The sequence below is a fragment of the Otolemur garnettii genome, unplaced genomic scaffold, assembly GCF_000181295.1.
Source record: "Otolemur garnettii isolate 467f Iridium unplaced genomic scaffold, OtoGar3 scaffold00024, whole genome shotgun sequence".
Classification (NCBI taxonomy): domain Eukaryota; kingdom Metazoa; phylum Chordata; class Mammalia; order Primates; family Galagidae; genus Otolemur; species Otolemur garnettii.
Genome location: NW_003852419.1, coordinates 11,535,908 through 11,548,902, shown reverse-complemented (window position 1 = coordinate 11,548,902; position 12,995 = coordinate 11,535,908). Strand labels below are relative to the sequence as shown.

At 35.5% G+C, this 12,995-nt stretch overlaps 2 protein-coding genes across 2 annotated transcripts in view; one reads left to right on the top strand and one right to left on the bottom strand.

Moving 5' to 3' along the window:
- ASB3 (ankyrin repeat and SOCS box containing 3) overlaps positions 1-12,995 on the top strand; it is a 117,249-nt gene that overhangs the window by 10,852 nt on the left and 93,402 nt on the right. The gene's annotated exons all lie outside the window — the stretch shown is intronic.
- CHAC2 (ChaC cation transport regulator homolog 2) overlaps positions 9,733-12,995 on the bottom strand; it is an 8,644-nt gene continuing 5,381 nt past the window's right edge. The window contains exons 2-3 of the mRNA XM_003787919.3: positions 11,896-11,931; positions 9,733-10,272 (exon numbers count right to left, since the gene is read on the bottom strand). Of these exons, the coding sequence (XP_003787967.3) occupies positions 9,907-10,272; positions 11,896-11,931 (402 nt within the window). The 3' untranslated portion in view covers positions 9,733-9,906. The remainder of the gene's footprint in view (positions 10,273-11,895; positions 11,932-12,995) is intronic.

The following is a 12,995-nucleotide window of genomic DNA, read 5'->3' as shown; positions in this document are numbered from 1 at the left end:
TGCTGTGATCTATAATGCCATAGCACTCTACCAAGGGTGAGAAAGTGAGACTGTCTCAAAAAAAAAGAAATTACATTGCTTTTTAGTATGTAGTATGTTTGATGAGAACACTAATGCCAGTCTCTTTCCTTTGCAGGTGACATACTTTTTTCTTTGGAAGATTTTATTAGATTCTTTCTTCTTTTTTTGAGGCAGAGTCTTCACTATGTCACTTTTGGTTAGAGTGCTGTGACGTCATAGCTCACAGCAACCTCCAGCTCTTGGGTTTAAGTGATTTTCTTGCTTCAGCCTCCCAAGTAGCTAGGACTACAGGTGCCTACCACAACACCTGGCTATTTTTTGCTAGTAGCAATGAAAATAATTTTATGGTTGGGGGTCACCACAACATGATGAACTGTATTAAAGGGTCACTGCATTAGGAAGGTTGAGAACCACTGGTCTCTAAGAGGTACATTTCCTTGGCTTTTAGTTCTCTGTTTGAATTTCTTTTTTTAGTGGTTGTGGTTTTTGTTTCCATAGTTTCTAGTTGCCTTTTTTTTTTTTTTGAGATAGCGTCTCACTCTGTAGCCCAGATTAGTATAGCTCATTGCAACCTCAAACTCCTGAGCTCAAGCAATCCTCCTGCTTCATTCTTTCTAGTACCTGGACTACAGGCCACACCCAGCTAATTTTTTTCTATTTTATTTAGTAGAGACAGGTCTTGCTCTTTTTTAGCTGGTCTTGAACTCCTGACCTCAAGTGACCCTCCTGCCTTGGCCTCCCAGAGTACTAGGTTTACAGGTGTGTGCTGCTGTGCCTGGTTCAGTTACTCAATTTCAATGGATACAATGTCTTCATGAATTTCTTTGAAGACAACACTTATAATTTTAGATATTTTTCTCCTGTTCCCAGAAATAGCTGTGCTTCCTTTAGGTCAGTTGTTAATTTGTTTTCATCCTTTTCGTTTATGCTTTTGGTTAAATTTTTTTTTTTTAATTATTAAAAAAGTAATTAAAGTGAACAGGGCACCAGATGTTGGACCTCATACCATGGTCCTTGGGTGAAGCCAGAAAAGAGTTACCTTGTTAGTCTCCCTGTATCCAAATATCGAAGGCTTTGTTAGGGAGCACGAAGATCCTCTACTGCTTTCAGGATAGACTGTTAATTTTTTTGTTTGTTTTTGAGACAGAGTCTTACTTTGTGGTCCTCTGTAGAGTCCTATGGTATCATAGCATAGCAACCTGAAAGTCTTGGGCTGAAGCGATCCTCTTGCCACAGCCTCCCAAATAGCTGAGCCTATAGGTGCCCACAACAACACCTGGCTATTTTTTAGAGATGGGGTCTCTTTTGCTTAGGGCTGGTCTTGAATTCCTAACCTCAGGTGATCCACCTGCCTGGGCCTCCCAGAGTGTTAGGATTATAGATGTGAGCCACCACACCCCGCCTTGTTAATTTTTTTTAAAACAGATGTGGTTTGCCAGACTTTGTATGTGTGAAGGGATGTGGTAAAAGATTTGGCTTGGCTGTTTGATAGATATTTTAATTATTCTGACTTTAGTCCTACATCTCCTCTCTTTCTTTCTATGTCTGCTGTTTCTGTGATTGGTATCTCTCCAGGCTTTGCTGACAGGAATGTCTCCTACATTGCCGTAGCCCTCTCACATATATGTGCATGTGTGCATGTATGTTTGTTCTGAATTGCAGTTGTCTCTGCATTGGCAATGTAATCCCACCTGCTTTCTGTCTTTCAGAATGAATGAATGCATGTCAATGAGATTTTCTGAGGAAGTAGAGGAAAATGCATGTATTTAGTTTGTATTATGCAGAGTAATCCATAGGTATTTATTGAATAAATCAATGCTGTTGAGGAAATTGGGCAAAGCATACTTTTGTTCTAATTAAAAAAATTACAGCTGTAGTATATAGCTAATCAGATGAATCCTTTTATTATTTTTAAAAGTCCTAGTTTATTTCATCCTGTTTTTTTTTGTTTCTTTTTTTTTTTTTTAAAATCATAGCTATGTACATTAATGCAATCACAGGGTACAGTGTGGTGTTTTCATACACATTTTGAAATACTCTCATCAAACTGGTTAACGTAAACTTCATGTCATTTTATTTCATTCTGTTTTTAGGAAGGAGTCTTCCTAAATCTCACATGTTCTCACTTATATGTGAGAACTAAATATTCAAACAATTGATCTGACAGAGTTAGTAGAATAATGGTCACCAGAGGGTGGGAAGGGTAGCTGGTGGAGGTGGTTAAAATGGCAATGATTAATGGTTGCAAAACTATAGTTCGGTTGGCAGCACAAAATGACTACAGTCAACAGTAAATTATGATAGACTTTAAAATAGCTAAAATAGTGGAATTGGAATGTTCTTTACACAAAGAAATGATAAGTGGTAGAGATAATAGATACCACAGTTATCCTGATTTGATAATATCCATTGCATGCATGCCCGTATCAAAACATCAAATGTATCCTATAAATATGCACAACTATTAGGAGTACCCATAATAATTAAAACTAAAAAATTAAAAAAAATTATAGGATATGGCTTAGCACCTGTAGCTCAGTCGTTGTGGCACCAGCCACATGCACTGGGGCTGGCGAGTTCGAGCCCAGCCTGGGCCTGATAGGCAACAATGACAACTGCAGCAACAACAACAACAAACAGAAAAGCTGGGTGTTGTGGTGGGCACCTTTGGTCCCAGTTACTTGGGAGGCTGAGGCAAGAGAATCGCTTGGGCCTAGGAGTTTGAGGTTTCTGTGAGCTGTGAGGCCACTGTACTCTGCTGAGGGTGACACAGTGAGACAATAGCTCAAAAAAAAAAAAAAAAGCAATTACAGAGTAAAGTAAATAAACAGTTACATTATCGTAATTAGAAGATATGATTTCCAGTGCAAGAGTCAGGAAATGCAAATGTAAAATAACAATGTTAAGTAAAATTCTCGTGCTTGCTTTGACTTGATTGGGTATGAATTTATAATTTTTAAAACATTAACTTTCCTACCTCTATATTGAAAAAGTCAAGAAACAAGAACTTTCCAGGACCAGTGCCCACCTCTGATACTGAGATTTTGATCTCTGAATATCATTTCTCATTAAGAAAATTTAGGCTCTTAGAAATGCCTAATTTAGTTCTGATCCAGCAAATGCCCTGGGCCTTCCAGGCATGTTCTTTTGTAATAGAGAGCAAAGACTATTTAAAGACTATATGATCATTTAAAAAGACACAGAGCCAGTTAGAGGATGCTCTTAATGTCCACAGTCATTAAAATTCATATAGCTATATGAATGATTATAATTGATGAAAGCATAATTATTATGAAAATTACGTGAGTCATTCTCATAAAAGAGAAATCCAAATTAAAAGCAAATAATGGCAGCAATATAAAAACCCCTGGGATTTAAAAGTAAAGAGGTATGTATGCTGTTTTTTCTCTGTAAAGTGCAGGATAGTGTGACCAATGCCCATTTGATGAGAAAAGGCTTTTTTTTTTGTCTTTAACAGACGTCTGCTGACTAATAAACGTAGAAGTAAGGAAAGAGTCAGAAAAATTACCCTTTCAAATCTCTAATGAAATAATTGAATCAGTCACCGTTTATTAGTTTAAACTGTTTCATCAGTGAAAGATGAGTAAAGAACTGGGGACGTGTGTAGTACCATACTATCTCTCCATACTTACAATACCAGCTGGTTTCAAGTCAGGACATGTCACTTTCTGCAGGCGTGATCAGGCTGTCACCTCTTTAACCTAGAGTTAGGGGGAGGAGGGGCAGGGGAGCATGCGATGTTATATGCCTGATGAGGTGTCATACCTTGATGTGCACAGAATTACCTATCAAGTGCTGCTTCCAAAAATGTTTAAATTGAAGCTGATCAGGCCATTACACCTGACTTCCAGTTTACATGAAATACAGAAGAAAAATAGGCTAAATGGCAGCATGAGAAGACAGTAAGCAAATCCAGAGCTAGCCTTTTATCTTTAATCAATATCATGGGGAAAAAAAGAAGAGGAATAGAGATTCTTTTTTTTTTTTGAGACAGAGCCTCAAGTTCTTGCCCTGGGTAGAGTGTTATGGCATCATAGCTCACAGCAACCTCCAACTCCTGGGCTCAAGCGAGTCTCCTGCCTCCGCCTCCCAAGTAGCTGGGACTACAGGCGCCTGCTACAATGCCTAGCTATTTTTTGGTTGCAGCCGTCATTGTTGTTTAACGGGCCAGGGCTGGATTCGAACCCGCCAGCTCAGGTATATGTGGCTGGTGCCTTAGCCACCTGAGCCACAGGGGCCAAGCCAGGAAGAGAGATTCTTAAAGATCAAAAAAGATACAATTTATTATGACTATTGGATCTCACTGGCATCTTTGAATGAAACAGTTACAAAATACCTTTTGGGAAAAGCTAGGTGGAATTATCACTTGTGTTTTGATGTGTTCATAGTGCTATGGTAATGTAGGAAATGCCCTTGTTTTTCTAAGATAACAGAATTATTCAGGGGATGAACTATGCCTGTAAATTACTTTATAATATTTAATGCAAATGTAGTGGAAGCATACATGGCAAAATGTTTTCTTGAATCTTTAAAAATTTTCTTCTTTTTTTTTTTTGGAGATAGAGTTTCACTTTGTCGCCCTTGGTAGAGTGCAGTGGCATCATAGCCCACAGCAACCTCAAATTCCTGGACTCAAGCAATCCTCTTGCCTCAGCTTCCCAAATAGCTGGGACTACAGGTGCCTAACACAACACCCAGCTATTCTTTTTTTGAAGACGGAGGCTTGATGTTGCTCAGGCTGGTTGTGAACTCATGAGCTCAAACTATCTACCCACCTGGGCCTCCCAGAGTGCTGGGATTGCAGGAGTGAGCCACTGCCCCTGACTGAAAATTTTCCTTTTCTTTTTTGTTTTATTGTTTGGGACCTGAAAGTTTTCTTAATAAAACTTTGGAAAATCAAAAAAAGTAAGTATTTGAGATGATGGATATGTTAATTAGCTTTATTTAATTCCACATTGTATTAATAAATATTAGCATCACTTTGTACCCCAGAAATGTATACAACTGTAATTTATCAACTTTTTATTAAAGAAATAGAATACAAAGATTAAGTTTTCTTTTACTATTTACATTGGACTTCAGTTTGCTTACATAGGGACTCAAGGTACTAGAGCCATCTCGGCTGCATGGTCTCCTATTAAAAGTTTTTTCAACTCTTAAAGAAATGGTACATAGAGTTTTATGAAATACCAGTTAAAATGTATTATTAAAAAGGCACAATTACAATTTGTGAATATGATGAAAATACCATCTTATAAATTTATGTATCTTTAAAAGCCTGTTCATTTTTTCCCTGTTCTAACCATTATTCAGTGTTTAATGTGTATCATGGGCAGGGAAGTAATGTGGGCAATTTTTTTTTATTTGGGAAGGGAGATGAATTCTGTGTAGCTCAATGAGCTGCCTTCATGTATCTGGCATGTAGAGTTGTAAAAAGGTTGAGAAAGTAGGCTAAGGAATGGAAGTTACCCATGTAAAAAGTAAATGAAACCTAGGATTTGATGAGTTCTGTTTCTGATAAAGAATAGTCTAAGAGCTATAAATGGAACTACAACAAAACAGTCTGCTCTTTTGACCTTAGTGATGTGGGCTGCTTTATCACTAGTGTCTGAAGTCTTTTGGTTGAATCAGGAAACGGTCATTGACTATGATGACTGGATGGAGTATGGCAAAGTAAAGTTGGATTAAAGAGACATTATGGTAAGTTGATAATTAGAACACTGTGTAGTTAAAAAGAAATTTGTCAAGAGTAAGAAAGGTGGAAAAATAATTGTAGTGTTAATGGTGGTTTTCCCACTTATTGTGTGTATATGTGTATAGGCAGATCATTTATAAAGAGAGGAGTCAATACAATTAAATGGGACAGAAAAGGAAACTGAAATATAAGAAAAGTAAAATGAACCTTAAGTATGAGAAAACCCTGAAATAAAATAAAGCTAGTTTTCTTTTTCTTTTCTTTTTTTTTTTTGAGACAGAATTTCACTATGTCACCCTTGGTAGAGTGCTTTGATATCACAGCTCACAGCAACTTCAAACTCTTGGGCTTAAGCAATTCTCTTGCCGCAGCCTCCCAAGTAGCTGATACTACAGGTGCCCACCACAACGCCCGGCTATTTTTTTGTTGTTGTCATTGTTGTTTAGTAGGCCTAGGCTGGGTTTGAATCTCCCGGCCCCCATGCGTGTGGCTGGTGCCCTGACCACTGAGCTATGAGCACCGAGCCATTAAAGCTGATTTTCATCATATAAATTTGACTTACAGAAAAATAATTTTAATGTAGTAGTTGTCTTTGGAGAAGTTAAATTTTTTTTTTTTTTAATGTCAGTTTAAGGGTACAAAGAATTTGGAGGAGCTAAAATTCTTCAACAGGGTAGCCACAGAATTATAGAGTTTGGGGGTCTTTTTAGTATATGCTTAAGGTGAATTTAAGATGCATAAAAATAGATTGCTAAAAGCTACAAAAATAAATAGAAAATGTAATCATAGTATTTTTGCTGAAAAATACAGGCATGATAGGTAAGTTTTAACATAATGTGATGAATGGGAATTTAAAGCACATTTATATAATTTTCTTGAAAGAATCATGAATGGTAAATTATAGAAATCTAATGCTTACATGATACTTGTGAGTGCTCAGGATGTAGGGATAAGCACTTAAGAGTATGCTCTGAAGTTCTAACTTTTAAGATACATCTTCATGGAAAAGAGAGATCTAATATTATAGAAAGTAATGTTGGGTGGAATTCGTTTGAAAAATATCTGATATACCGAATACGGTTCTTAAACTATAGGCATAATTGTAATATGAATCTTGGAGAGATGTTGAACCTGTGGTACTCTGAATATATGATAAAAAGTAACATTAGATAAGTTATTCAGTATTATATCAGGTACTGTGTAATGCTTTACATACATTAAAATTAAATGGACATACATTCAGTGCTTTCAAATATTCAGAGTTGATATCATCACAACCTTTGTTTCCCTAAATAATTTTTTATTTAGGCAGGTAGTGGTATCTAGATGGTGCTTAAGTGGGGAGGAGTACTGTAATAGTAGGAATAGCAGTAGAAAGTCCTAGTTTAACATACTGACTGCCACACTAGAAAAAAAATTTTCCCTTGGAGCCATGGTGTTTAATGAGATCAAGGCAGGTAAAGATACCTGTGAGTTATATATGCTTCATGAAACCCCGGGCTCAAAACTAGTGTAAGTTAAATACAACTCACATGGCAGTAAATGGTTTTAAAAAATCTACTGTGTTAGAGATGTAAAAGAAATTTTAAAAGTTTTTAAAATTTTCTTGTTACTCACTGGTTATAATGCTCTCTTCTAAATCTAGGGTTTATACTCATACTTTTCTTGAATTTCTAAAACCTAACCTGAAGCTAATATTTTTACTCTGAAGAGTGAGAGAAAATGTTGTGTAAGTGAGATCTAAGGGCTATAAGGAGAGAAATCCAGTTTTGTTTTTTTTTCTTTTTTTGAGATGGAGTCTCAGTATGAGTGCTATGGCATCATAGCTCACAGCAACCTCAAACTCTTGGGCTCAAGAGATCCTCTTGCCTCAGCTTCCTGAGTAGCTGGGACTACAGCCTGGTATTTTTTGAGACCGCATCTCGCTATGGCTCAGGCTTGTCTTGAACTCCTGAGCTCAGGCATTCCACTTGCCTTGGTTTCCCAGAGTGCTTGGTGAGGCACTGCACCAGCAAGATTTGCAGTTCTGCTAGGAAAATTGTTATGTTTTAGATAACCTGGGTATAACATACTTACTGGAGTTACATTTCTTCCTAGCATGGAGACTTCAAACCTTAGCTTCATTCTAATTTGGGAATTTAACTTCTCTGTTTCAGTCAGGTTTCTCCTTATCCTAATGAAAATTAGTATCCCTTGGGCTCTTTGGACTACAGCCTGCCTATAAATGATGGTGGTACCACATGCATATTCACATATCTTCTGGATGGACATCTTACCACCTAAAAGAAGAGTACAGGGTACTGAAAATGATTAAGTTCAGACGGGTTTTTAAATGTAATGTAGAAGGATCTTGTGCTTTAGAGACCTGGATTTCTGCCATTTGTTAGGTGTATAACTGAGTGCAAATTACTGTGGAAACAAGCTGAAATTATCCAAAAAATGGGAACACATGCCTTCATATATAAAGTGCCTAGCACATCTTTATGAGAGATTTATTAATAAATTTAGTGCCCTTTCTGTTGTACAGAACAAATGAAATGCCTTCTGAAAAATTAATGATTAAAATGTTGGAGAATATTTAGAATAGTTATGTAGCATAGTAAATTACTATGATGTTTATAAATAGAAAAATATGAAAAGGACATGAAGAAGAGCTTAAATTTATGTGAAAAACTTCTGTACTAATTAAGATATTGGGGCTGGGTTGGGGAGTTTTCAGCAAGTTTCATATTAAATTTAATGTAATACTGAAATTTTTTTTATGTTGAAAGATTCTAGAGAGACTATATGTATATATCCTATTGGGAAAGAAATCACCTATAATCAGGAATAATTTGATTAGTTTGAATCAAGGCTAATGTGAGTTAATAATTTAAATATCTGTTTCTTACTTGAGTAGCAGCATGAACACCTGATAGTTTTGTTTAGGTGACAAGATATGGGAAGAAAAAGAAAAGTTGTGTAACAAATAATCAGGTGATGCCACTTCTTTAAAAAAAAGTAACTCTAAAACTGTTTCAAACACTGAACTTTCCTTATCTATATGTTTTCATTAATTTGAAATATTAGAAAATCCATCTTTTTTTTCCATTTTCAGTATAAGATTAATACAAAATGAATTACAGATTACGTCATTAGTAGATGTGACTTATCTAATTAAATTAGACAAATTTTAGCTTTTTTCACAGAGAAAAATGTATTTATTCAAAAAAGGAGAGATATAGTACATTATATTTCCAAAGAAATTTTTACATTTAAAAAAAGCCAGTTTTTGCCTTAAATTTGAAAGGGTCTCATATAGTATATGAATAACAAAGAAATACACAATCAAGGCTAAAATGTTGTCTATATTACCATATATTTCTAATCATACATTATTTTAATGGTTATAGAACAGTAAAGGAATATATTGAAGGCATAACCTTATATTTATTGGACTTTTGGTTTAATTCTCTATAACTTCAAAATAGTATTGTCATATTTAACAAAAGGATATTTTTGTTTTACTTGGATAAAAATAAGAATTAAACTGAGTCCTTCACTGTATTTTTCTTTTTTTAATTGTTTTTTATTAAATCATAGCTGTGTACATTAATGCAGTCATGGGGTACAATGTGCTGGTTTTATGTACCATTTGAAATATTTTCATCAAACTGGTTAACATAGCCTTCACCGCATTTTGTTAGTTATTGTGTTAAGACAATTTATACTCTACACTTAGTAAATTTACCTGTACCCTTATAAAATGCACCATAGATGTGGTTCCACTAATTACCCTCCCTCCACCCCTCCCCTCCCTCTCCTCTTTCCCCTTCTTCTTGGGCTATAGTTGGGTTATAGCTTTCATATGAAAACTATAAATTGGTTTCTCACTGTATTTTTCTAATAAACTTAGGTTTAGTGAACAAGTGTTCAATGTCATAGTTAGGAAATTATTATGTTATTAAAATTTGAATTTTTCTCTTATTGTATCACAATCTCTTGAACGTATGTGTTTCAGGACACTTAAAATTAATCTGTAAATTTAGATAATATCCTGATTACATTAAAATAAGAACTTTTAAGTAAGCACATTTTCAAACTATATTATCATTGTACATTGAAGTGAATTCTCTGAAGACTAAAAGCTGTTTGGAAAAGTCAGTAAGTCTTTACATGAAATTTAGGTTTTATTTTCCTTCTAAACGTTCCTTTACTAATTTTTCCAAAGAGAAAAGATGCTCATCTGCATCTTCTGGCACAAGGTTCCTAATAGAATTGGCAAGTTCAAAAAGATACTCTGTGTTTCTTCCACTTGGACCAGCTGCATTAAAAATTTGTTCAGCAATGTCTTCCAGAGGTGCAGGACCAAGGTAATTAGGATTATCGCATGTTCCAATATATAGCAACACACTGAATGGTTTTGTTGTGGAATCTTTGGGATAAAAAACGACCGTTGTGGTCCTATAGCCTCCTTTCTCTCTGAAGTCAAGGTATGCTTTTACTTCTTCTTCCTTTCCCATTGGCAATTTGTAAGCTACACCCCATACACAACCCTGTTGAAAAATGAAAAAAAATATATATTATTTAATATTTAAAAGCTTAATTAAAATAGGTGAATATATGTTGTGATTTAAGAAAATACATTCTGCACAGAAGAGGAACACATTAAACAGTAAAAGAAGTTAGCATTTTGAAACTTCCATTCTGAATAATTTCTTTGTATCATAAACAGTACAATATTGATCTTAATTTTTTTTTCATGTTTTTTCCTTTTAATTAATGGGACTGAAATAAAAATTATTAGGTTTTCATTTGGTCATTAAAAAGTTCTATCTAGAAACAAAGTATCATTTGTTTATTAACTGTTTAATTTGGAGTTAAAGTTTTATCAGGTAAAAGTTTTTTTCTAGATGTTTTTCATAGTGTAAATTATGAAAGCATCTCCTAATCTACACTATTACTAGCTGCTTGATTTTTGTATATTAAAGTTCTTTCCAAAGTTAAATCTTTAATTTCATAATATACAATTTTTAATCTGTATTCCAATAAAATGATTGAAAATATTTAAGAAACTGAAGATTGTCACTGAAATGAAAGTTTTCTGGTGCTCCAAACCTGTATATATAAAAAAAAAAAAACACACAGGTGCTATTGATAACATTAAGAAATAAAGTGAGAATTCCTAATTTAAAATATTAGAAATTAGAATTCCTAATTTGAAAATATTAGACTGCTAGCAAATGTGAAGAGAGCTTTAAGGATTCCATTTCATTCTTAGTGGTAGTCTAGAATTCTGGGGGCTATTTCTATTAATGTCAAAGGGAACTACAAAATTCTTAGTCTACAAAGTTATTAAGAAACTCCCCGGCTCGACGCCTGTGGCTCAAGCGGCTAAGGCGCCAGCTACATACACCTGAGCTGGTGGGTTCTAATCCAGCCCCGGCCCGCCAAACAACAATGATGGCTGTAACCAAAAAATAGCAGGGCATTGTGGCCAGTGCCTGTAGTTGGGAGGCAGAGGCAGGAGACTCGCTTGAGCCCAGGAGTTGGAGGTTGCTGTGAGCTGTGATTGCACAGCACTTTGCCCAGGGTGACAGCTTGAGGCTCTGTCTCAAAAAAAAAAAGAAAAGAAACTCCCCACAAAATGAGACTGCATGCCATTTGGTTGTATTTTGTTGTCTACTTTGCATTTTGCATCCCAACTTTTCCCACTGGCTTCATTTTAAACAGACAAACATGAAAAAATCCCAGAAATATGATGGCGTCCATAGCTCAGTGGGTAGGGTGCTGGCCATATACACCCAGGCTGGCGGGTTCGAACTCATTGTCGAGCTAAACGACAATGACAACTGCAACAAAAAAGTAGCTGGGCATTATGGTGGGAGCCTGTAGTCCCAGCTACTTGGGAGGCTGAGAATTGCTTAAGCCCAAGAGTTTCAGATTGCTGAGAGCCGTGACGCTACTGAGGGCGACATAGTGAGACACTGTCTCAAAAAACAAAACAAAAAACCCTTACAAATACATAGAAGAATTCTAGACCTACTATAGGCAAATTGTTTGTGATGACTATTAGTAGAATTTCACTGATTATTAAAACTGAAACATTATTGAGATTATTGAAACATCTCAACATTTATATGATTGAAAACTATTCAAAAAAGATAATTATACCATACCCCAGGATCTTCAACGAGAGTCACCACTCTTCCAGGCTGTTTTAAAAAAGGTAAAAGAAATTTTCTGAATTAAATAAAGTCCATTAAGTAACTAAACATTCGCAGCTTGTTGACATGGAATATTTTAACTACATTTCCTCACAAAACCACTATTTTTAAAAAGTACTTATTTTTTTAAATTTCAGATTAATATAAGGGTACATAACGATTAGGTTACATTGTGTTGTTAGGTAGCATCTGAGTTGTAGTTGAATTCTTTACCCAGGAAGTGTGCCAAAAAGTACTCATTTTTTAATGATAAAATTTAAAATGAATAAAGAGAATTTATTTTCTCCGAACTGTCTTGGCCCTTCTAAAAGATTTCCATCAATTTGTATATGTTAGGTATATTATGTTCAGTTAAAATGGATATATTAAAAAACACACTAATGATTAAGATTCATCTAAAATGAAGGTAAATGGAGGCAGCAATTATAAATAAAAATTCTGGTTTTCCCTTAGGAGTTTTCTACCTTTAGTGCAGATCAAAATTACTTGGCTTGATAAATGCATTGTTAGGCCACGTTTCCAGAGTTTCTGACTCCTTATCTGGAGCTGTCTAAGTACTTGCATTCATAATAACTTCCCAGGTAATTCCAGTAATTGTTTTGGAGCTCATACTTTTAAGAACCACTCCTCCTAGGGTATACTAAGAAGTATGAGAAAATGAGTGATTTACACTTTGGAGTTATGCTCTTAGCTTATACTTGGCAATGGGTGCTTCATGGTGAGCACCTTGTCTACATTCATAAAGAACTTTACATTGCCCCATTGAAAGAGTTAACAGTAGACCTGGCCTATTCTTATAGTTTGACCACCTTTGTTCTAGGCAATTTTACTTTTCCACTTTGGTTTTTTTTTTTTTTTGAGACAGTGCCTCAAGCTATCCCCCTGGGTAGAGTGTCATGGCATCACAGCTCACGGCAACCTCCAACTCCTGGGCTCAAGTGAGTCTCCTGCCTCAGCCTCCCAAGTAGCTGGGACCAGAGGCACCCACCACAACGCCCAGCTATTTTTTGGTTGCAGCCATCATTGTTGTTTTTGGTGGGCCCAGGCTGGAT